We start from the raw sequence: 26,931 nt of genomic DNA on the forward strand, positions 1-26,931 counted from the left end.
TACTTTTAAAAAATACAACAGTTTAATCTGCTTTTGTTGAGAACGGTAAGAAAAACACAAAATAGAGTTCTGAATTGGACAGAAATACACTGTATGTACCTATACAGGCTTTACAACCGTTATGATACACGTTGGTGTAATTATACATGAGGATTAAAAATGAAATAACAACAACAAAGAGATCAAACTATCTATTCTATGAAAAACTATTTCTATGTTGTCATCGTCTTCCAGTTTTTGCACTTACTGGATATGTGTTAACATTAAGCAGCAGGCAACAACTTGTGTCAACATGACTCTGTTTGCAGGCGATGATGCACTACCGAACGTGTTGACGGACGCAACCAGAAACCACAGCTACACATGCTAAACAAGCTTTTGTACGCCTGCTGCATTTTCTTCTGCTGTAATCTCCGTTCTTATACTTTACTGGAAATCTGCGCAGGACAGACGTTCCCCTCTCAGCTGTCCTCTTGAATCCTCTACCGAGAGTGACGAGTAGAGCCATGACCTCCTGGCTTCTGACCTTCGACCTCAGAGTCTCAGGTACGCCGCCTAAAAACAACAGGCAAAAGTTAAGGAAGGTTAAAATCTATGTGGACACACTAAAATTAAAGAAGTTCAACTTTTTTTTTTTTTTTTTTCTCAGAACTCCAGTTTGTACTTTACAATAAGGTTTTTGCTCCCAAAAGCACAGATGTACTGGATCTCAATCGTCTGCTGATCAGCACAGCAACACATTATCTGCAATTACGTCTTCAAACAACAACAAAAAAAAAAAAAAACCACAGGTGGTAGAGTTTTAATCAACTTCTAAAACACACATTCAGATAAACAAAGCCCCGAAAATAAATCAGCTCAGCTCTGTCCTCGGTCTCTCTCTCTCTCTCTCTCTCTCTCTCTTCCTCCATCTGCTATTCCTGGGTGCTTGCCTGCTGCAGACAATGGCTTCGCTCCACTGAGGGCTCTATATTGGGATGATGGATGAGGGCATTTGCCTCACTCAAGGCCCTGTCCTCTGCTTTCCCATGCCAATGTCTGCTCACTACTCAAGCGCATCAATGGTAATTCATACAAATGATAACAAACGGCAACTGGAGTGGAGCTGCTGCTAAAACAACTCTGAGTCACAGAAAAAAGAAAACAGAGTGATAAGGAACCGCCACAATGGGGATCTTGATGGAGGAAAGAAACTGGCTTGTGGTTAGAGGGTTGCTGGTTGAAGCTGGGAAAATGAAAGAGGAGAAAGGGTGTATTGCTCTCCTCTCACAGGACAAGCTGCCGTTGAGCAAGGTACAAACCCGAAGCTCCTGTGGAGCTGCACATTTTCTGACATGAGAACAATGGCTGCATTTGGCAGGCTCAGCGTGTGAATGATGAAACCTGAGTAGAGAGACAGGATAAGTTCTTGCTTATAACTTTATTTCAAATATAAGTTTTTCTTTTCTAATATCCATTACTGTAACAGCAACAATCAAATTTAAAGTAAGAAATAAAAAAAATAAAAACATTTATTAAGAGTTTAATGCTCAAAAACCCAGCTGAGCAAACAACCCACAACTCATCACGTGGATTCAAACTCTGACTGGAGCACATCAACTTCCTCTGAGCCCCGCCCACTTCAAACCAGTAACACGAAAGCACGCATGTCGAATGTGAAATAAGCAAAACTGTTCAAACTTTGGCAGAAAATTGCGTGTTCTTGCAGGATCCCACCACTAAGAGAGAGAGGTAGCTTTAAAGAAAAACAAATCCTCTATAAAACTGTTACACTGACACATAAATCTGTATGTGTGCAAGCTGAAGGTGGGATTTTCTGCTACCTTGCAAATAAAAAATAATGAACACTACAATGTAGGGGCTGATCAATCAGTAAGAGTTTAAAAATCTCTCATATTCACTGGTATCCAGTTCGTGGCACAAAGAACTGTAGCAAAAAACACTTTCATGATGTGTTATTAAGACATGTGATTAAAACTCAAACATTTAATATATTAGTTAACAGACAAAAACATAATTGCCAACTTATTTTTAAGAAAAAGATCACAGACATTCTCTGGTTCCAGTTTCTTGTTACTAGCAGGGTCTCCTAGTCTTCTGTGATATTAAAATAAATCGCTCTGGGTTTTGAATGGCTGGATGCACAAAATAAGCTATTTAAATCTTTACTTTAAACTTTGGGAAGCAGAAAGGGGCTTTTTTTTAAAATAAGTTCTTTGTACTGTTTCCAAACAGACTGTTAACTGATTAACCGAAAATGAAAATAAGCAGCCCTATACTTGATAATGAACTGATAAAGGAAGAGGAAAAACCCATAGTATCCTCTCAGAGGGATCCCCAGTAATGTTTGGACCCTGCTGGACATTCTTTGGATGTTCACTTCAAAGAAAAGAGACTGTGTGAAAAAATGTGTGAAGGTAAGTTGACAGCATAGCTAATTTTGGACTTCAAGTGGTGGTTTCCTCTACTGTGCAATATCACCTGTGAACTCCAAGCTCTGTGCCAGCTGGCTGAAGGCCGGGCTAAAGAGACGAATCAGGGAAACAAGCAAACATATGATCAGAAGACTCGCTACTTCGCACTTGCTCCTGGTTTTCTTTTCTTTTTTTTTTTTTTTATTAAATGTTTATATTATGAGAAGCCACAGAAAAAAAGGTTCTCAGATACATTAATGTTTTTACAACGGCTGGTAGGTCTGCCCAGAACACTTGATGATAACATGCTTAAGGGTGTTACACTTCTTTCATCTCATTGAAATTCTTTTGAGCTTTAGCACAGTGAAATATAAAATATCACTGCAAAGCCTTGAGGGTAATACATCTACATACATCTAGCTGTAGCAATAGATTACCTTTGGTAGTTTTATTTTCCATCTCTACACAACAGCTCTTTAGTTGAAGGGACTTTACAGAAGAGGGGTTAATGTCTGGGTATTAACAGTACTGAGACAATGACAAGAGGCTGGTGTGAGGAAGTCTTTTGAACACACACACACTCTCTGATGCTTGGTGCCAGGGACACTGTTATCATAACACTTCAAATTTGGCAAGCAGCAGAGAGCATATTTCTTCACACATGAAGAGAGAGACAGAAAGAGGTGTGGAACAGTAGAACATGACGAAAGAAACATGTTGCTGTCGCTCCACAGAATATTAAACTTAAAATGTGTCTTGCAGTTCAAGCCGATGCGAGAGATAGACACGGATATAGTCCTGGAGAAATGAACAAAGCTGCTGACCTATATAATGATGCATTCTATTATCATCCTCGGGCCGGTGTCCACCCTGCCCCGAGGACATGATCCAAATTAAATTGGCTGACACGTGAACCAATTACAACCTTTAAGATGTTGAGAACTCAACATTTTCTGTTACTGCTGCAGATTTATGTCGAGCAGTCAGTGAATGTGGCTGTCACGTTATTATTAGCCTGAATGATGTTTCATAGTTGTTGAGTGCACACATGATTAATGAGAAGCATTCTGTTCCCTGCCTTATAACATTTTTTATTTTGTTAAGTTAAAGGGGCTATTTGTAAGTGATTGTCGCTTGATAAGCTTCAGCCATTGCTGTCTTCAAAATACATGGGGTTATAATACGCCCTCTGAGCAGCGCTACGTCTTCAGGACTTTAACAGCTGATCTGTGGAGTAATGCAGTGAGTGCTGTAGATGCACTTGTGCGAAGCTTTACTGTAGTTTAGAAAAATGAAGTTTTAAATGAAAGGGCTGTTTGATAGTAAGATACAGCAGTGAAAATATTTAAAATATAATGTACACAAATTTATGTTTAACTCTCGGTTTAAAATCACTTGAAATGAACACAGTTGGAACAATTTGTGTCAGTGAAGTAGTAACTGAGCTCACAGGATGGATATGTGGCGGTACGTCTGAGAAAAAAAGTGACTGATTTAGATATCAATACGTTGTATTGTTCAAATGTCACAGCAACTTTAGGCTCAGGGTATCCCATACACAACTAATGTATTATCAGTCCCTCATACACTAAAGATATTACTCAGCAAAATGTATGATTCTCATCACTCTAGAGATAAACTAGAGTTTTTTTGGATAAAAGAATACCACACTAACATTGATGCAGAAAGCATCACAGACCACCGGCTCTGTTGATAAATTCCCCCTCTCATCCATTGGTCCACATGCAATGATTTGTGATGTGAGCATCTTGGGGGAAGTAATTTGTTTAGACAAAGTTCAGTCGCTCCTGGTGCGACTGCAGAAACACTGAGGCTCCATGGTCGAGATATCTCCTCAGGTCTAAAGCGCTGGATCAGTTCTTGGATCAGTTCCTGTCTAACTTACATGCCGTCTTGTGGGAGTGAGAAGGAGATTAATGAGGCGGTGGGGGGAGGGGGGTGTTGTCTGTTTTCAGGTTCAAGAGTGACACTTAGAGCTGGAACTACTTTACACCCCATTACACTGGCAGGCCCAGGGATGGAGGGCGGGAAACACAGCAGCCCAGACAACACTAGACATTCCACATGCAGCATAATAACAGGCTGGGTTATGGTGCAGGCTTTGATCTACTCCCAGGGACTGAAATTAAACTAAAAAAACACACACACACACGTCAACACAGCTACCTGATAAACTATGTCACAGTGCTATGATAGCTGGGCTGGGCTGTAGGAGTTGGTGATGATATAATGCACTGAATAAAAAAGAAAAAAAGAAAAAAGTATATTGGCCGGTTTGTGAGATTCTGGCTTTTTCCATGGCAGACATTTTAACTCGTCATAGCAGCAAAAGCACAGGTGTTACTAATAATGTTAACGATGGCTGTTCTACTGAAGTGGTCCAGCAAGTCTTTACTGTGCGACGGTGAGTCACCGTTCACACCAGGACCCTGAAAGTAAAGCACCTAAACGGAATTCAGCCATTTAGCTAATTTTTTTTTTCTTATTCAAACCTGTGGATTTTTCACAACATGTCAAAATGTTCACAAGACAAGGTCAAACCTGGTGGCTCGACCGTGAATGGTCAACACGTGAAATTGAGGACGTTGCTGTAAAGAAGTATTTCCAATGGAAAGTAGTTAAAGCCTGCTGGAAATAGTTGTTAGATGACATAATGTGCTAATTAGTGATGTAAGTTTGTGATGTCACTGCATTGTATTTGCATTCTGCTTAGTGTCAGACAGCTTCAGCCCTTTATCTGTTCGCTTCTCTCCGACTCTCTGTGCTCACATATACAGTATTATAATACAGACAAATCCCCAATAAAGCTGTTCTCATTTACATGTTTTTATGTTTATGCTGTCTGACAAAGGAACAAGTTTGAAATAGTGACTTAAATGCAGCACATTACGACCACATGTTAACCTGCAGTCACTTCCAAGTCACTTCCAAGCTTCTGCTCTGCTGCTGCTAAAATCCTGATTTTATAACCACGACGTCGTCTGGCAAAATCACCACACACAAGTGAAAGACAAAGGCTGTGCTGTGATTTGGGGAATAGTTACGTATAAAATGATCACTCAGAGAGAAAGTTTGAAGTGAGTATCTTTCTTATTTTGTCTCTCTCTCTCTCTCTCTCTCAAACACACACACACAGCACTGTACCTCTTGCTGATGTGGCAGTAGCTCACTGGCGACTCTTCTATGGAAAGTTGCTGAGGTTTATCCAAAGAGTCGCTGGATTTGTCACCAGGTGTTTTTTTTTTGTGTGTTTTGTTTTTTCCAAGTCAATACACCTCACACAGTTGCTACAAAATTAGGACCATGACCGGTCCTGCTAAAATTACTGTGCAAACTGTACTGAGACTACTGGGACACTTAAATGGAAATAAGCCATCTCAGTCAAACTGTTTGTAGTTAAAAAAAAAAAAAAAGGCCTAGTGTTGTTGACAAATCCTAAAGTCAACCCAATTACCTAGCCCATGATGAATATTTAAGGTAAACATACTCTGCCATTACGTTTTTAGACTGCAAGCATATAGATCTTTGACAAGTACAGTGAAGCTGGGATTATGCTTCTCAGGGCTGCATGTCGGCAAACATGCGTGAGGGTGGCTTGGATGGCTCTTTCCTTTATACTTGTGTTTAGTATGTTTACTCTTTTCATCCCTGTTTGAAAGCCGCCTCATGAATGAATCAACATACTTCACGCACAGGTTCACACAGCGTTTCGTTGAGGTCTGGGAGATGATCTTTACAGCCACGGTCGGCCACAGGTGTTTTCACTTTTGGCTGATTAGACCTCCTCTTTCAGGATAGTGGTGGCATACACTGACATCTTCCTCACTCTCCATTGTGGCTCTAATAGGCCTTTTTCACATCAGACGTTTTGACTATTCATAGCATGAATAGCACAGGTGAAATTAATGACATCAGTGATGAATCAGTTCCATTAAGTGTCCCTGTAAGCAGTAAGCCAGCGAGGCATCATGCACAATACCATGGCTCGGGAACAGGTTCTAAATTTAGTTTCACCTGTGCTTGCTCTGCTATTACATGTCACAATGTGCCATGAAAAAGTTGTATTAGTACATGGAGTTTCTCTCAGCGTAGCTCCACTTTACTTCCACCTGAACAGAGATCCAATCAGCCAGAATATGTGAAAATACCTGTGTGGGATTGCTGGGTTCTTTGATATCACTATTCATTACCTGTTCCAAATAATAAGGGTGCTCCCATCAACCGGCTGTTATCTGCTGATGTTTCATTGGTTATCTCTGTAGAGGCCGAGCAGAGGACCATGGTGCGCAGCTAAAATGGCTTCACTGACTGCACTGGGCTGTCAGTTCTAATAAATAAACAGTTGTCAAATCATGATACTTTTTCATCTTTTACTTTTAAAAAGGTCAACAATGTCGTATACGACATCAAAGGATGGCTAAATATAGTCTGCTTGCTAGTGTTGCACCGTTCACATGAGGACTCTGGTGCGATCGTATCCCCTTCAGAAGCTTTGTGTTTGTCATTTTGGAGACTTTGTAAATCCAAAACTGAAGGCTTTCTGTGATTATTTATCAATGTTTCCACGTTGAAAACAAGTTATTGTTGTGGTTAGCGTGTTTGTTGTTGATGTCTACTAGCAATCCCATGATTCTTTAGGTTGAGTCTGTCGACCGATCAGAGGCTTGTGGCAGGTGTGATCTTAAACGCATAGTGAAATGGATTGGAAAAAATAAAAGATGTATAGAACTTCATTGTGCATTACAGGGTTGAGGTTATACAAGAATTATTACACAAGGAGACCGGGTGGATCAAAAATAGGAAAAGATGCTTTAGACCTGAGCAGGTTAAGAATAAATGGACCCTGTGATTGGTGATCGGTACCGTCTGATACTGCTGCTACTGATCGGTGATTGGCCCCAAAAATCCTTATTGGAGCAACTTTACCAAATAAGGGATTAGAATTTATTAAGTCCTGTCTGAGCATATGGCCACTTGTATTTATTTTGTTAATATACAACAATGAAATTAGTGAGTAAGATGTTATCATAGCCTTTATATACTCTACGTATTATTGATAACGCAGGTTACCATGATCACACAAATCTATTGTTTCTAAAGTCTCAAGCTATGAAATTTAATGACAAATAATGTTCAGAGCTAAATCAAAGTCACTCCCAGATGGTGTAAAAAAGTATTTTTCAATACAGGAGAGCAAATACGATTTGAGAGCTGTTTGTAAGCTAATAGAGGGATTAAAAGTTAATTATGGAACAATGATAATTCAAATTTTTAAAATGTGTAATTCACTTTTGGTTTTCAAAAGAATGATCTATAAAGCTATTTTTGACAGTTGTGAATGATTTCCTTTTCTTAATTTATGGAACAATACAAATATGGATAAAAAAATGTTTAATATTCTTTTGGTTGTTAAGTGGTTTATAGAGATATTTTTGAGGGTTACAACTGTGAATAATTTTCTTTTCTATAGATGGGTAGCTGAATTGATAAGAATGTCTGCAGGCATTCTGCTTCGGCCTGAGCCTGTTCAGTCACTACTTAATACATATACTGCTGATGTTGTTTTTTGTTTTTCTGTCTATATTGTTTATGTTTAGTGTATTATATTTGATGACTGAATAAAAAACAACTACTACTACTATATTTATCAAACATGATGGGCTTTTGCTCACTTGAGCCTCCAACAGACGACAGTATAAAGACCATATCTCACAACACCCTCCCTCTTTGTTCCATTTCCTCTCACATATCTTCATCTCATTGTTTCCAGCAGACGTAACTCTTCAGATCATTATACGCTTCCAGTCTGCCATGCCGCTGCATGCTGGTCCTCCTCTCCTGACCCTGGGAGTGTTTGTCAAACAGTTGTTTTAACCACGGACTCTCAGCCGCTCTCAGTCCACCTCCGGTAACTCTAGATGATTCTATGATCACATTACCTCCCCGTCCTCTACCGCCTATAGCACAACAGGCTCCTACTATCAGGAAGTGTTCAAGTGTGTCAGTTTATCACACTCTTTTTACCGCTGTAACCACCAGACAGATCCTATGTCCCATGTCTGGGTCGCTCTACCTGTAGTCTTCTCCATTTCAACATAGCCTAATTTCTCCAGACCCCCCCACCCCCACCCCCACCCTCCGCCCCATGTCATGTTGTTATCTCAGAAAACAACAATGCTGCTTATCATCTGACCACAATGCTCACAATGTAAGAGAAAGAAGAGGGAACAAGCTCTGGTCAAGACAGATCACGAATAGTACAGTCTCAGTCTACTTTGACATTATCTGAGTTTAGAAAGTCGCCTTTTTGTTAGAGTAAACCACAATGTTGTGTTCTTTAGTCACAAGCACAGATTGAACTTTCCTTCGTTGATGGAAAGAACAATTCCAAACACACTGCCCCTTTCCACAGGTCAGGTGTAGCATGCTTTAGCTGCATTGTAGCGTGATTTTTTGCTGTGGTATGTAAAAGGTACACGTGCTCTGCGCAGTGATTTGAAACGTTAACATTAATATCAAACCGGCGGTGGAACCTTGGTATAACTGACTAACCCCTGTCCCAATAAATCACTGCTGCTACAATTCCTGCTGCTGCTACATTAAGCTTTCAATTTTCATTGTACAACAATAATGGTGGCAGATTTTCCACTTGAAATTGTATTTTCAAACAATGGGCTCTGTATTTCAGCCTAAGTAGACAAAAGTAGGCTAATTTCTAGGTGACAACTGGAGATTTTGCCAGCTAACGAAAAGATCTGCGTTATTTTAGCTGATCCATTAAGATATGTCGGGACTGGCACTGATACAGAACCTTAAAGTGATAGTTCAGGTTATTTTACGTGGGGTTCTGTGAGGTACTTAGCTATAGTCAGTGTATTACCTGCAGTAGATTCAGTTTATAATATCAGTCAGGAGCACTGGCACGGGAGCTGAGTGATGTGCTGCTGTGGACGGGGCCATCCGCAAAAACGTTTATTAGCTACTTAAAAAATATTCCCACAGAAAAAAATTGTACATTATTTTGAATATAGCTTCATGTTGCCGTCAAAACAGCCCTTTCCTTTGGAACTAAAGTTGTTGAACTGTTGAACTACGTATTATCGTTGAACTACCACGCACTGTATTACTCTGAATATCAGCTGTTTGAGTCAGAAAGAGCTACGCGTAGGGCAAGATAAAGCGGTGGAAATATTCAACATATATCGAACACTTAAAACTGATATTAGCTTTTTTCTGTGGGCATGTTTTAAACATTTTTGCGGATGGCCCTGATCGCAGAGGCGCACCGCTCAGCTTCTGTGCCGGTGCTCCCGGCTGCTTCTCTAAACTGGCAGCACGCTGATCTGAATCTACTGCAGGTAATACACCGACTACAGATAACTGCCTCGCACAACCCCATGTATACAACCCCAACTATCACTTTAAGATTGTGTCCGGACGTCTCTAATATGACTCCACTCTTTCCTGTCTAGGCTGACGCGAAGCAGGTTCACATGATGTACAACAGCGGGTTTCCTCTCCGGGATTCGCTCACTGAACATCACCTCAGCTCTCGTACTTTTATAGCAGATGTAAAACTTGTTTAAGCAGGAGCAGTCACTTCCTAAACTTTCTGAGCAGGAAGTGGAGGATAATGGTGCTAATTACCCCTGTCACTATGTTTAAAACGGCTAGGAGAATAGAGTTGTCAGCAAAGTTAACACCTCCTATTTTCCAGTCAAAGGGTTTTTCTCCAGCAACTCGGGCTAAATATACACATTTCCTAGAATCACAGGTGTATAGAGGCGGGAATAAGGCTGACAAAAGTAAAAACCTTACATTTGACCCACATAATCCTTAAAGCGAAGCTGGTAACTGAAAGCTCTGAATCATGAAATTAATTAAGGGAGGATAAAAACACTGTCAAGCACTAGTGAATAATGGAAAAGCGAGGTGCTGTAAGCAGGAAGTATGTGAAATAAGCGATTGCTGTCGGCTAAAAGTGTTACTGCTGTGCTACTAATACAGCTTTTTACAGAAGATGAAGATGAATTAGAAAACTTTCAGCGTCTCCCTGCTTGTATCGGGGCATAAGCGTTCTAAAAATACCAAAAAGATATGTGAATCAACAAGCCTTAGTCATCATGCGTTGTCCATTACAGTGCATAGCACCTATCTCACCTCATAGGAGTTCATGCAACGCATTGACGCAGGAAGCGTAGAGTTGCTGTCATCTATCACTCGCAGCAGCTCCTCACACACCTTCAGCGGCAGCACCACAGGATGTCCGATGGCACTGACCTCCCAGCTAGTTACGATGCTGAAAACACACACGCACACAGAGTGGGAGTGATTTATAGTGACTGCCATGTCATTACACAGTCAAGATGATGCCCAGAAATCGCTAATGTAAATCCCACGTTGCAGCATTCGTCCTGCCGTGTTAATTAAGTAGTTTAAAGTGTACACTGAACTGGATAAGTAGGGATACATGTGATACAAGTTGACTGATGGTGAGTGTGTGATGTGTGGCATCCATCTGCGTGCATGATGATGATGGTGTGTGTGTGTGTGTGTGTGTGTGTGTGGGACGGAAAGAAGAGGGGAGTGAAAAGAGAAGAGGAAGAATGCCTGAGAGAAGAAAGATTGATGCTCTGTCAGCGAGTGGTGCTGATCCAGTTTGTTTGGGTGACATTTAGCCATCTGTGCAGTTCCTGAGAGGGAAAAGTCTTCTCAAAGTTTTGGCAGTTTTACTTAAGACGTCATATCAGACTGAGGAAACACTACCACTTTAGCCATGCATGGAAAACTTGCTATCAACAACAAGGGTCTTATCAGGTTAAGCTGTTTACTTAGCAAATCTAATCAAGTTACCAGTCTACATCTTAATTCTTTGTGCACGGTCATATAGTTAATATCATCTACGGCAGGATTTGATTAATCACATATCAGAATGAATTCTATGGAAAAAGAGTTGCCTATATAATTTCCATTAGACTCCATTTCCATACCTATGAGGCCTCCTGTTTCCCCATTGTACCAGACTGTGATGATGGTGCCTGCGACTTTCACTCAACTCGTAATCAAGTCACTGCCATTAGCGACAAGCATAATCCACTTAGGCATTGGCTCACTGATTCTCTAGCCAATTATTGGCAGTTTTAACAACACGTACTGCAACCCCAGGCTGCAGTCGACTGTAACCGACTGTATCCCGAATAAGAGGGCCATCATCCTGGGAGTTCAGCTCCCCAGGCATAACATTTAATTTAAAAATGTCAGAGATGAGTGATGAAGGATGAATGGTAAATTATGTAGGGGGAAAGAGAAAGTGTGAGTAACACCGGCGTTTAGCTTTGCGAGACTTCAGAGAAAACGTCAGAAATGGGTGAAATAAAAAAGAAAAAAACACATCCGAGACTCTAATGTGAAGCTTGTTTTGTAAATGATCAATCTACTGTAGGTTTAAATAGGGCTGCTTGATCATGGCAAAAATCATGATCACAATTATTTTGATCAATATTGAGATTATTTATTATGTGTTTATTGAACTTAAAAAAAACCAAAAAACTTTGTCATTTTAACTTGACTTTCTTGAACTTTAAATACAATTCAACAGAAAATCAAATAAAAAAAATTAAAAAAAAATTATACTTATTTATAAAATAAATTGATAAAAATAAATAAGATCAACTACATTGTAACATTGGTGTACTTCCACAACCTACTGAAAACTACTAAACATATATTCAATAAATAAAAATAATAAATAAAAATAAATTGCGGTAGACCAAATATGTTGCAGTGCACTGCACCAACATACTGAAAACTCCGTAACTGGCCCGACTATATATATAAAGAGTCTCTGAACCAGCAAACCACTCAAGATGACACACTCCTAAGTGTGTTGCTAACACATGTCCAAACGTAACCAGGAAGTGGATGGGGGGATGGTTTTTTGTAGGGAGGATGAAACTTGTTGTATCTTGATTATCTTGTTTTCATAATCGTTGGAAGCCAAAATCGTAATCGAAAAATAAAATTAGATTAATTGCCCAGCCACAGGTTTAAACACTGACCAGCAAATAATAAAAGGAGGGGGAATATAAATGAGCTGGGACAAGATATCAGCTGATATTTGCTTGCTGCAGATGTACAGATATTTGCCCGTATGTCGGCAGAAAAGTAACAATAAATTGCCTTACAGATATATCAAAGATAAGTTTGAGATAGTTTGTGTCACATTTACATAGTTTGTCCACTAGACATCAACAGCAAAAGATACTTTTGTTTCATTTCTAGCAATGGGTACTGTTTTATCAGCTATGTCACACTCTGCAGTAAGTTCCCTGAGCATCACTCAGCTCATACAGTTCATCATGTAACTTAAATGGACTCTTACTGCTTAAACTGGGAAGACAACGCGTCCCTCCTTCATGTGAATTTCGCCTCTAATTACTTGTTCTCCAACAGTCGGCCGGTGGGCTTGTCAGAATGGTAGAAACAACAAAACTTCCCTGTTCTGCCTTCGCTCTTATGTGGCTGCAGGGAGGAGGAGGAGGAGGAGGAGGAGGAAGAGGAGGAGGGAAAAACGCTGAGTCCTGATTCAGTTGAAAATAATGAGAGTGGAAGGCTCTTCCAGTGGGGTGCTGCTGTACTGAGCATGGAGAACCACATGCAGCACATCCACCTACACCTCTCTAATGCATCACAGCGAGGTACACAGAGCCTAACTCCAGTCAAAACAACCCCCCCCCCTGTATGTGCAACAAACACGAGTGTGGCTTACGCAACTGACAACTTTGAGATGATAAACACCTTTGATAGCAATCTCATTTGCAAAATAACAGACAATTACATCTGAACAGCGCAAAGTGTTCTATTACGCACCAAAATCTGTTCACCAACAAAGTCGTCTTTCATCCCTCGCGGTGAGCCGAGACAGGTTGTGATTGAGAAGGTGTGTGGGGAAGATGAAAGGATAAGATTAAGACGAGGAAAACAAAGACTGGAAGGAGGAGGAGTGGGGGGTGTTGGAGGGCAGCAGCCGTGGAGGATACTGTAAGCATCCTCACTTACTCTCTCTGCATGGTGCCTGTGTCGGAGCAGGCGACGTAGAGGAGTTTCAGGGCTCTGGCAGCTTTGGGTGATGGGATGGGAAGAGCTTGAGAGCTGACAGACCTCTCACCCCCGACGCACATCACTGGGATTGACGCTATGATGGAGTCGCTGTTCAGCAGCCACAGCTGCAGGACAGAGCAGACAGGTCACTTAACGCTTGAGATGCACATGCTCGACGTCACAAGGGCAAGAAAACACACTCCGTCACATAAAGTCTACGTATCCACTCGAGCTTCCTGCAGTCAGAGTGATGTTCTGCTTGATTTAACATTGTTTTGTCACTTAAATACGTGATTTATCCTAATATTATGAAAATTCATTTTAAAAATGACTTTAAGCTTGTGACATGTCTCAGACACATGCTTAGCCCATATAACATATAAAACATAAAATACTTCCAGTGCTTAATCACCTTATTTTGTCACCTTCATCAAAAGAGTCACCTCAACACATTTCTACATACTGTGTGTTAATAATGTGTGAACTCGGCTTCTCTCTATAATAATGTATTATATTAATAGTTACCCTGTAAAGTACCTTGGGATAATGTATGTTATGATTTGGCGCTATGCAAATAAAACTGAATTGAATTGAATAAAGTCAGGCAAAAAATAAAAATACTACAAGGAAAAAATGGTTGATTTTTCAATTTTCTTGTAAAAATGTGGAGTCTGTGGGTCCAGTAAATCTAATGTCACCCACCTCTGATGTGATGCAGGGTCTTTGACAATATATTTATTGTAGAATTTTGTTCCATTTTGTCCTAATTTCACACAAAATTGATTATATTGTTAATTTTGTCCTGAGTTTCAGTGAACAGTTTTAATATCCTTCAGTCTGCCAAAAACACAATCTGCATGAAGTGATCAGACTGAAACATATCAGCACAGAAAATCATCTGCCAGCCTCATTAGTACTAGAATATAAACACACATTAGTCAAATGTTAAAGCAGATGTGTTTACAGTTAGATTTACTGTTAATTATGTGCAAACACACCTCTGCTACACAACACTACATTATGAAATAGACAATTCTGTCCTCACTATAGTGCCAAAAAAATAAATGTACTATACAATTGCAGTCGTGTGTTACTGTTGTTTTGCAAAGAGCCATTTGTAATAATCCTTGTGTAGCTGATTTTAAAGAAGCAGCAGGCTCAACAACTCTAACAAATCACAATCAATCAGCGTTTTATATTGCTTGTTTGAAGAACCTGCCAAATCCCTCCTTCCCATTTCTCAAATCATCGAGTAGTCTATTTTTACTAAAGCATCGTGTGTTTGCCTGATTTGCCGGCTCGCTCTCACCAGTAAGAAGGCTTTTCCATCAGGAGTTTGGACAGAGAAGTGGAAGGTGCTCAGTGAGTTCGACAGCTCCAGCAGTCTGGCTGCTACTGTCCTCTCCACGAAGACAGATCTGTCCAAAAGAGGCAACGTTCAGTCAGTTACACATATAGTTTTTTATATGAGTCATTTAATCTTCTTGGTCATGCACTCACAGTTAAACAGAGTGGAAGGATGAATGACCTTTGACAAAATTACATGCCCTCCTTTCTCACCAAACACCTGAGATGAAGTTATGGAAAATATGTTACTTTTCATGGTCATGTGTCGGCCCAGGACCCATTTTGAAAATAATTTATTAAGCCAAATAATGCAGCTAGTCATTAAGTCCATGTACAGTGAAGGGGGAAGTGTTTAAGTGTTTTCACACTTGGTTCCTTTCATCCCTCAAAACAAACTCAGCATGTTTTGAGCATATGTGACCACTCCGAACAAATTCAGACCTCTCTAAAGCTTCGAGTCCGCATTGTGGATTGCCTAAACTGTGTACTGTGAAAATAAGACGCCTCAGGTTTGTTATGCTTTTTGCCATTGTATTTCAGCTCTGCTGTAGACAGAATCACATGCTATTGCACCGGGACACTCGAAAAAAACAAATAGATGGAACCACGGTCGCTGGTAACGACAGCAAGACTTATGGACGAGGAAATAACTAGTGTACTTCTCCAGATACAGAATGAACACATCAGACAGCAACTGTCTACCACACACAGAAACTACACCCCCTCACTTCTCTCTCCCACACAAACACATATGCACACACACAAACACACACACTTTCTCTTATAAGGTTGTATTTGTTAATGATAACATAGAAAGTAAGGATAATACAGAAGTAGGCTTATTGTACTTAAATAGATTTTTTTTAATACTTTTAATAATATATTTAATAGTGCCAAACTTACTACATACATACATTACATAATAGCATCTATAGGATTTAATAATATCAAATGTCATGTATGTATGTATATATATAGATAAATAGATAGATAGCTAGATAGATAGATAGATAGGATAGATAGATAGAAAGATACTTTATTGATTTATTTATCCCCTAGGGGAAATTCAGGTGTCCAGCAGCTCATGTGTGTATATATATATATATACATATGTATATGTGTGTGTGTGTGTGTGTGTGTATACACACAATATATATACTACACTGTATTACATACAATACAATATTACTAATGTAATCAAATACCACAGGATTGTGGGTAAGACAAGTATAGCAGCAGCCACCTTGTTCCAAGTGAAAGCTACCCACAATCCAAAGCAGTAAAGGTTTGAGAGCTCCAGAGGAACTATAGTGTGAACAGAGAGAGGACTGAGGCTCCATCAGAGCTGAAGTGAACCATGAAGAGAACGCATACCTCTTTCAAATGAACTCACAAAAAGAACTGAGCCCCTTTTCTGTTGGTCCTTTGTAGGAGGACTGAGTTTGGTTCATTTAAAAAGGACTGTATGTGAAAACATGGTGTTGAAAAAAAACACGTGAGACACTGATGCTTTTGCATAATGTCTAAATTATTCAAACTTGCACAATGAGAGATGTGGTTATTGAACTGTTTCATTCAGAACTGACACCGTAATAGAGTAATTATTTCTGAAAAAGCCTGAATACTGTGGTGATATGCGTCATTCCCTAAAGTTTCAGTTAAATCCAATCAGTGGTGTGTCAGATATCGGGAGTGAGAGTGACATACAAATGAACTAGAACTGATTTATTCTTCCCGTACTGATTTTATTGTGAAGAACAAAAATATATGACAAGAGTCACAATGATTAACCCAGAAAGACTGAGTGTGACTTCATCTCCAGCTTGTAACAGCCACTCTTTATTTATTTCCCTGTAAATCAGCTTGGTTTAACTGCTACAGTTTCCTCATCATCACCGCTAGAAGGACGTTTGGATAAAAACCTGCCTGTTAAGTGAAGCTTCTGGCTTTCTGTCTCCGACTGCGGGCTCCACCACCACCTGTGTGATGTACAGTTTCAGGGTCCCTGTGAGAAACAACAGAGAAAGGCTCATAGCGTAAACACAGCTGAAAATGTTTATTTATGAAAATCTATTCGAATGATGTGTACCTGGTGCGACAGCCTCTCCCAGCATTGAAGAACAGTTTCTACAGGAGATGAGAGCCAGTCGGCGACAGGGTTTCTGTGTGGAACAAGAAAGCAATCACCACAGTACACACCCATTTTTAACTTAACTTAACCAGGACGGAAAAGAGTAGAGGAGGAGAGACAGAGAGAGACATAAGGTAGGCACATTGTCATTTGTTCTTTCTATCTGCCTCTTTTTCTATTTCTCTCACTCTCAGTCATGCAGGCTGCCACTCGTTCAGAGAGTGACTAACGGAAAAACAGGGAGCTCAGTGTTTGACTTCACTGACGCAGCTGTCTGAGGGTTGAGTTTCTGTGTGGGTCAGTATACGTTATGATACAGTATAAATCCAATTTTTTGTGTTTTATTAAAAAAATATTTTATTGACCATTTAGTGCTTCCTCCACTTCTTCTGTCCCTGCAGCAGCTAAGTTGTTTTAAGTGGGTTTTATTACTATAATTTTTTCACTTATATTCAGACACTTTTCTGCCTGAAATGCTGTTTTAGAAACTTTTCCTTCCGGCTAAAGCAACAAACTATCGCTTTGCTTTGCACATCCCCTCACCTTTGGGTCTTGACTGTCCTCTGCGCCAACAGGGCTCACTTCCTGCGTGAGAGTCTGATCACAGCTGTCATCTCTGGGTAGAAGGAGGAAGGTGTCGCCCAGTAAACAATCCTCTGCTCTGGGTAGCAGCTTCTTGTTAGCGAACGGATCTGGGTGGCAACACCAGTCGTCCACGATGGCGTTCCAGTTACCGTTAGGGAGAGGAAGAACTCGCTTAAACACTCTGCAGAAGAGGAAACCAAAAAAAAAAAAGAAAAAGAAAAAGGAAAGAAAGCGGTTACAGGTTTTCTTTCTTTAATGGTCCATGTTGAAATTGTATTAATTGGTCTTGCTGCAGTGGGAGAGAAGAAAAGAGAGAGAAGGTCAGAATCCAAAAGAAGAAAAGTCGGACACAAAAGTATCCAAATCACCCCAGAGGAAGGGGGGGACGGACCTTTCAAAATAGCTAAATATTTTCTCAGTAGTTCCTTAAAAACATATTTTTGTAGATTGAATGTAAACATGTAACAGATTTCTTCTATAGTTAAAGTGTTAGCAAACAGTTATGTTTTTAAACCCAGCAATTACAAAGCAACATCATCACTCATGTGAAGTCGTGTTCTGACCACCCGATTCATTCTAGTCCAGCATTTAGTCTTCTTTTGTTTTGCTTTGGTTTCCTCTCACTGAAGAAAATATCTGGATCTTTAGCTTCTAAATTCTCCACCGTGCTTCATCGGCCAGTTGCTAACTTTGTCTTTCTGTGGTTTGGTGCCGGGAAGGTGGAGTACGACGGCTTTATCAGAGCGTTTTAGCTGAAAACAGTTTCCTGTTGCTGGAAATGAGGTTGATAAGATCAGTGCGGCTGAACCCAAAACAAAAGGGCTGAAAGATGCAAAGGGCTCATTAAAACTGGGGAAACTACAGCTGGGTGAACCATTTCACATTACATGCAGTCATTTCGGCCATTGTTATAGTGCAGCTCTAATACAGCACTTGTTGTTATTCAATCGAGTAAAGTTTTTTAGGAACACCTCGCTGAAACTAATGCAGTCTAATGCAAATGTCCTGTAATAAATCCTCCTTCATGAATGTTGTAACGTTCAGTTTGTGTTGATAAAGCTTTTTGATCATTTTGTGCTGTTGCTAAACTGTATTTCATTATACAAAGAGGTGCTTCAGCTATTTAGCCTACCATCATTGATGTAAGTGTGGTGGACAAAATAATGGAAATACCTGTCCATATAAGGCAATACGATTCAATAACACCACAAACTGCAGCCTCTAAAATGATCATACAGTTGAATCAACTCCTTTCTAAAACTGAAAACTGTAAACCTCAAGAGGTTAGGATTTATTGCAGGACTGTTGTATTAGACTGCATCACTTTTAGACAGGTGTCCCTAACAAACAACAAACCGAGTCTATGTTTCGTGCTATACAAAGAAAATATGTAGAGGGCACCTTGGTTGTAGTCACAAAATATTGTTACAAAGCATTATGATGCATGATGAAAATCTAACTTTTCACCTTGTTGTGAGCACTTCTGACACTCCTACCTTTCCTGGACCCCATTGAAAAGCAAAAAATAAGTTTTGGGCAATTTTTAGAGGGTTATTGCTGTGAGACATAGCCAGAGGGCAAGGGTGTCTGTAATGCAGCTATTGCAATTTTCAACATTGCTGACCAGAGAAAGCTACAAGCTGAAGGCAATAATAGCACTGTCCAGCTGAAGCACCTAACCACACAATTGTTTTTTAATGGGTAGCGCAGATCCTTACGTCACACCGACTCTATAACTCTAACCCAGTCAGGCTGACAACTGTGGACTCCAGCTCTGGCTACATCCATCAATTTCTCTCTCTCAGACTATCACTTCTAGCGCTGGGTCACACCATCAATAAACACTTGCTCCTCTTCCTGCAGAGGAGGGTGTAAATAAAAACCCATTTTCCACAGATGCTGCCCCCGTCCGTCCGTCCGTCCGCCTGCTCCTCACCTGTCCTCCAGCAGCCTGGTCATGCAGCCCTGGCAGTAGAAGCAATAACTCTTTTTTGCCCAGAGTGTCTCCATCACGCTGTCATGAGCATCTGTGGAGGGCCAAAGGAAAACAGATAAATGAGGCAGATTTGGTGAAAGGGTGCTAACCTTGTACTACACAGCACAAAATCGATGAAATACCGGGTGGTGAAGGTGGCTTGGCTAAGGAGTGGGCAATCAATCTGATTTTGATTGGATTCGTCAGTGACTGTCCTTAGCTATAACTCTCGTCTCACACACCAGGAGTCACATTAAAAAAAATCTCGGGAAATGCCAAAAGATGGAGTTTGGGAATATTATGCAATGACTCTGCGGTGCACTTTTGATGATATGAGATCAATTCAAAACTTAAAAGGGAGTGTTTTCGTGACTCTGATGATCAGTTGCTTGTGGGCCGTTGAGTATGCTGAGAGCAGAATTTACACCTTCCCTGTCTCAGATGACCAAGTGACTCAGTCCAATTAATTCAGAATAGACAGAAAGCAGCCCTAAATAGCTACCAAAAGACTTTGTTCTCATCTTGGCACAGAGGAGTCTGTGCAAGGCAGAGGGACATTCCACGTGTCTGGATGTGTTTCTGTACACGTCACCTTCGGCTGAGATACGCGCAACATTGATGCGCAGTCTGTAATGCAGCTCCTCTCCACAGAATCCTCCCGCTGGTGTTGGAATGCAGGATCCCTGCTCCAAGGTGACTCCTGCAGGTAACTTCAGGCTCAGCTCGCCTCCTGGAGTCCTGATGTGAAGCGATGAATCTCCACCTGTCAAAACCACGTCAGCAGGACTATTGGCTACATCTTTCCTGGAGAGCAGACAGGAGCAGAGGCTTTACACACACACACACACACACACACACAGGCTTAAAGTGATACACAACACAAGACTTATGGCCTGATTGTTACGGGATCACGACGACATCATTTCACAACCTCTTTCACCTCAATGCTCCACATTAGCACTATAGTAAAGCTGCCACGATGAGCCAATTAATTGATCAGTCAAAAATAAGAACAGATTAATCTGGAACTATTCTGATAATGGTCATCATTTTAGTCATTTTCAAGCAAAAATGCCAAATACTTGCTGCTTCCAGCTTTTCCAATGCAATGACTTGATGATTTTCTTTGTTAAATTTTATATTAAACTGAATATATAGAACTGAAGTCTGGCCCCACATCCAGGTTACCCTTTGTCCTGATGCAGAAGGTCACCTGGATGTGGGACAGGACTTCATTCTCTAGGCTGCTTCTTGCATCCTTACACCACTGTGGCAGTGTGGGTTTCCTCCAAGGTGCTCCGGTTTCCTCACACACTTTTTAAAATTTGTTTCAACAAATTGTTACAATAAAGTTTTTTCTGTTTCTGTTGTGAGACTCTGTGTTTTCTTATCCATTGTCTGTGCACATTTAACCTGCTGGTTAAATGTCACTCTGGTCAGAACTGTACAAGGGTAAAGAGGGTGAAGATGCTGGTCACCAGTCTCTGGTGAACTAATACACGGAGATGGAGACAAACAGCCATCAGTGCTACAGACAGAACTTATTCAACTCTGTGTTGACTTACAATAACCACAGTACAACTTTCATCCTCATGTGACACACAGATTCACCTCTGCTCAATATGAACCACTTCTGAATCATGAATACACAGGATTATATGAACACCTTCACAGAATCAGTGTTTTTACATTTCGGATATTTAATTATTTGCTTACCAGAGCTCAAGGTGACTTCTTCACATTTCTTGTTTTGTTTTGCTACCAAAAGTCTTAGAAACATGCAGGTAATTACATAAGCAAATCCTTACATCTGAGCAGCTGTAACTAGTTGGAAAATTACTGAAGGGATTCATCAGTTATCAAAGTAGTTATTTTCTGTCTATCAACTTACTGAGAAATAGATTGATTGTTTCACCTCAAGATATGACCCTTGTACTAAAGAGGTTGGGTTGGGTCATTTTTTAGTGATACCTAATGCATAATTAGTGAACCAACAAGCTAATTTCCCAAAACTTGGCAACATCAAATCATAGTGTACTAATGCATTTGCCCCTTGTCTACGACATATGGATTCAGGAGAATCTGTAATTAGTCAGAGTTTCATATGGTACAGTGATTAATGAGCCACTCTTGTTTGCAGAACAAAATCTGTTTTTTATGTCAGGTATTCTGAGTGGAGACGTCATTATATAAAAGGGAGAGTCCAGCTACTGTCCAACTTCTCCCTGCAGAACTGAGCTTAGTACAGTAAAGAGCTATTATAAATAATGCCACTACAATTATAAGAGCTGCCTCTACCTCTTGCTGGATGATGCTGCCTCAGCCAAAAGAGGTACTGAATAATGACTGAATTCATTAAGACCACTAGCTGAGAGAAACACTGTTTTAACTGAAAAATAACTTGGTGAACAAATGCAGTTATATGTAGTTATAATAACATTTCTCCAGTGTGCAGTCGGGTACAGAGCCACCTCTCCACTGTGAATTCAGTGCACTGTGAGAGAGCAAAGGACCACGCTTCACTTTTCTCCATGACAAATATCATTAACCCCATCTACTGTTGTTGTAGGCATACTACATCCAATTTGAGCATGCAGAGGTGACTCTTATCAAAGATTGTCTACGAACACTCACCACTCTGGTTCTCATCTTTGCTGCTGTTTGCACTGTACATGTACAATTATTTAATAGCTAATAATATTTTATAAAATCTTTTGAAATATGAGTTTACAACAGGCATAAAAGCAGAAAATATACATTATGACTTTTAATACTATTAACTTTCTTGTTTTATGACATAATACTATCAAATCTAATTAGCATGCCTTTACAATATGATATCCAGACTGTGTGAAGCCAGGAGACACTGGGTAGACTGGGTAGAGTTTGTGTTATTATATGACCATGGTCACAGAGGTTTTTGCTGGATTTACTGTATACCTGGTACTCCAGTCAGGACTCCCTGCCCACTGAAACAGCACATCAACATGCTACCTAGTAAAATTAAGTATTAATTAAGTATTAGCAACAAAATGTCACTGAAGTATCAAAATAAAAAGTACTCATTATGCAGAATTGAATTATCTCTTTATTTTTTATGTATAAATATCTAGTTGTACTTTAATGTTGTAGTTTGTTGTAGTCAACTTAATATACTGTTGGATAGTTTAATCTATAATAATGCATCATATTTTATAACTTCATCTGATGTTTTCTATTCAAAATGCTAATCTGAAAAGTGGCTATGGGTGTCAAATAAATGTAGTGGAGTCAAAACGTACTTCTTCAGTCTGGCCTTTAATTACGTATGTTCTTTTTCTTTTGAAATTATTGCTTGATTGATTGAAAAAGTAAAATTTTTCTCTTTGAAATGCAGAGTTGTAGAAGCATAAAGGTGCACCTGATGGAAATACTTCAGCACATATACTGGTACATGTAGGTATTTAAGTACACTACTTGAAGTGCACCTTGTTACTTTGATACCATTGCTAAACACTGTAAGTATCATACACAAAACCTATTTTCATACTGCAGTTTACTAGTTTTCTAGTTTTTAAAATACAAAAAGCAGAAACCACAGTTTTCTGGAGACAAAAGCCTAGTACCCGTGTGCTATATTTAATCTTAATCTTTGAATTAATTTTATAAAGATTAGAATAAATGGCTAGTGACTCATTTTGTCACACCATCTTTGGTAGGGCCCCTGTGCAGGTTGTCCAGCAAATGCCATGACACAAAGTGACGAAATTCAAGCAAGAGTTAGGCCTTTAGGCCTACCTAAGGTTACAGATTTGAACGTGTCACTGACACAACAGAAACACCGGTGTTAGTCAGCGCTTTTTTTTTTTAGAAATGCAGCATCAGTTTACGTTTATTGGGCTAAGGTAGCTAACGAGTTTAGCTAGCACAGCTTGCATTGCAAACTTGCCAATACATACAACAATGTAACCCAACTGTAATTGTGAAATAGTTATCTATTAAAATAATCACCCGACAATAAGGAGTCCACTCTGAAGCCCTTTTCTCAGCTCTAAGAAGACTCCAACACCAGGCGTTTTGGTTGACATCTCCACGCCTGCCATTCTTTAGCGCAATATTCAAGAAGAATAGAAAAGGAAATCATCCACTAATCAAAACTCAGTTTGGCTGGGTGACTGTGGGTAGTAACATTCATCCAAAGTAAATAAAAAATAAGAGAATATTTGTCCGATTTAGCTTGTAGAATCCAGGGGTTGGTACATGTCTGCAGCGTGACAATACCACCGGTGACAAGTAGACCGTTGTTAGGGAAGAGCATCCGGTCAGACATTTCAAAATAAAAGTGTAAATCCTTTTCTCACATTATATCGTGACATATAGTGAAATGATCTGATAGATGTATTGTGTTTGAGCCTTTGCGCAATTGACCTCCACAATAAATACATCTTCTTCTCCATTGTATGTTTTAGAAGGTAAACATCAGTTCATGGTGTAATTGAAATGTTATTAAAAATGCTCAGGCTGTGTTCATGTGATGACAAGTATTTTTCATTTTTGCCACACGTCTACAGATAAATAATATCTTGCTTGATTATATTGTAGAGACATATGGATTTTAGTTTTGTAGTGTGTGGTACAATTGTTATTTGTGATATATGTGTTTGTGTTTTCATGGTTTTAGGGATACCAAACACTTGGTTAAATTAGTAAAAAAAAATGTTGTTATTTATTTAGGCCAAAAGTATTAACATGCAGTGCAGTTTAGTATTATCGTGTGTCTTCATTCTGAACTTCATTATGAATTTTTCACAGCTGCACAGTTGAACAAAGACGTGGCGGTTTATATTGGATGCTGAAATTGCCAGTCAAAGCAGCCTTTTTGAAATTTTATTTTGAAGGATAAGCGCACAATTTCGGAGATACTTGGGCGTAACTGTGGGTGACTTCACAGCGCTGAGAGGCGGAAGACGTCCATGCGGAAGACCAGTTGGACGCTATGGTTGGACGTACAGCTAATCTGCAGTGCAGTCTGGGAGCTGTCAATCGTCTTGCTTTGTATCTCTGGCACTACAAGCTACTGATGCGCTCATCACTGTATTATTTACACACAGTGGGACAGCACTTTGAGACACAAGACTATGTAGAATATAATTACCTATTGTCTGCTTCCAAAGCCTTCTTGTCAAGGGACCTGACTTGTATTAACGGGTGACATCAGAGCCGGGCCCTGCATCTCCATCATTTTAACAACCTGCTATCAACGTTAGCAAGCTCGCTAGTCATATTATTGACGTTGTCAGCCGATTTTACTCGTCAGGCCGGGCACATGAATGAATGACAGTTGCTGACCTGTATCCTATAACGGTAAGCTTTTCTATCAGCTTGAATTTGTAACGTTACAAAGTGTTACGTTCGTTAATGTTAGCTAAAATCACCTCACCTAGCTAGGGACAAGGTAGCTGTTAGCTTTAGCGGTACTGTAACAGTTAGCTCTCTCCCACTCAAACTGTAATGGCATTAACGCCGTATATTGATATTTCCCCGATATTCCTCAGCCAATTGTGCTTGTATATGATTGTTTTTGTCATATATAGCGTTAGTTTCCACCGCAGTGTTAACATATGTACACAACGGCTGCTGTCTGGACGACAGGTGTGTGTACCTGCTCCATCGTTACTATATTGTTGACACAAATAGTTTTGCTCAAGTCTGTTTACAAGCTACTCTCTTACACCACTGCCTCAGTCAAAGTGTAAGTGTCTTGGCTGCCTCTCAAACATTAGAAAAATAAGTCAAACTCCATTCAGTTATCTTTCTATCTGCTAAGACCTCTTTTACAGCCGATATTTTGACATGTCACAGCTATAAAAGCACAGGTGTGAGTAATAACTTTAATTAGTAATGGCTTACTGATGTGGGGTCCTGTTAGCTGGTGCTGAGCCACCGGTAATGTTCCTGGAAAATGTCTACCATGAAAAGTCTGATACCTTGTTTGATGGGTAAAGCTTGCATCAAAAATGTCACTTACCTCGTCTAAGTCTGTTTGAGCCCCCCATAAATTTGACACTCAAATAATCTAGAGACCACAAAATATTGTAATATTTAATTGGCTTAATATCCATTCGTCCAATGGCACTATCTTTGAGCTTAAGAAAGCAGTGACACAACAATGATTTGTGTCAAAATTGGTTACCACTTGGTTGTTCCAGTTCAGATATTGAGTTGACACTAAGGGAGAAGACTGAGAAAAATCAACATCATTCCAACCAGAAGATTTCAATATGAGTGTTAAAGATAGACAGACAAATAACCCAGGCCCATATATATTTGCCAATATTAGCTCATTACAGCTGTATTGAAATCTATCTATCTATCTATCTATCTATCTATCATCTATCTATCTATCTATCATCTATCTATCTATCTATCTATCTATCTATCTATCTATCTATCTATCTATCGCTCTCTCTCTATTAGTTGATGTATTAAAAGAGTATTAATTGTGGCATAATTAGTATGAAAAATTATAGTATAATTAGTATAAATCTGACTAGCTATGAAAATCATATACCAAGTATTGTAGTTGATATTCTTTACAGTGAACTCCAGGGGATGTATCCAGATTGCTTGTTTAATTTGAGCAAGTCCAACACCCAAATCTATATTTAGTTTATTGTCATGTATGACAAACAAAGCATGAAATCCTTATGTTTGAGAAACTGGAACCAGGGTATGTTTGGCAGTATTGTTTGTTTAAAATCATGATCATGGTAATCAGTGATAAACATTATTAGGTTTGCTCAGTGCTATTCTTAGAACTGACTCATTAAATGTCAAAAGGCATGAGGTATTGGGTGTGTTAGTAGATTAGCCTACCTTTTTAAAAGTCTGTAATATAGTTAACCAAACAGTGTTTATGTTTTAAATGGTAGCTTCTCAGCCTGGATGATACTGTGTAGACCAGGGAGCAAAGCTGACATAGCTGCCTGTCAGCCTCATGGACTTAACAACATCACTGCATGCCAGCAAGAGCCCATTTCATGGTGAGGCTGTTAGGACTGCCTTGTAATGTGAAATCCTAAACTGACTCATTCCTCTCCTGTTCACCATCCGCAGAAATCTGTTGTCTGGAACCACATTCCTTTAAAATAAATGTTTTCCTGCAAGATTGCAGTGTAGGAGTGACAGCAGCAGTATTGTGTGAAAGTCGATTACTCCTCTTCTTCTCCAAAACTTTTTTGGGAGGTCATTACATGATTCAGCATGTCCGTCGTCAAGCGTCATTCCCAAACACATAAAACAAAGATAGTAATGGCTGTTCATGTCAGACTTTGCTCCTGCTGATTTATATGACTCAGTCCATTAAAATGACTCCAGCT

At 39.7% G+C, this 26,931-nt stretch overlaps 2 protein-coding genes across 5 annotated transcripts in view; one reads left to right on the forward strand and one right to left on the reverse strand.

Moving 5' to 3' along the window:
• ube3d (ubiquitin protein ligase E3D) lies at positions 1–23,845 on the reverse strand. The gene is made up of 10 exons (XM_056381786.1): positions 23,564–23,845; positions 20,166–20,377; positions 19,535–19,625; positions 17,557–17,779; positions 16,972–17,044; positions 16,809–16,887; positions 14,845–14,953; positions 13,494–13,660; positions 10,596–10,734; positions 1–555 (listed from the first exon to the last, which is right to left on the reverse strand). Exons 1-10 carry the CDS (start codon positions 23,653–23,655, stop codon positions 535–537), a joined length of 1,206 nt encoding a protein of 401 aa, XP_056237761.1. The 5' UTR covers positions 23,656–23,845; the 3' UTR covers positions 1–534.
• A 714-nt stretch (positions 23,846–24,559) lies between these two features.
• The window catches only part of dop1a (DOP1 leucine zipper like protein A), a 31,421-nt gene continuing 29,049 nt past the window's right edge, over positions 24,560–26,931 (forward strand). For all 4 annotated transcript variants that reach the window (XM_056381070.1, XM_056381073.1, XM_056381072.1 and 1 more), the window contains exon 1: positions 24,560–24,916. The gene's annotated coding sequence lies outside the window, so the exon portion shown is untranslated. The remainder of the gene's footprint in view (positions 24,917–26,931) is intronic.

Source organism: Seriola aureovittata, chromosome 7 (assembly GCF_021018895.1).
Source record: "Seriola aureovittata isolate HTS-2021-v1 ecotype China chromosome 7, ASM2101889v1, whole genome shotgun sequence".
NCBI classification, from domain to species: Eukaryota; Metazoa; Chordata; class Actinopteri; order Carangiformes; family Carangidae; genus Seriola; species Seriola aureovittata.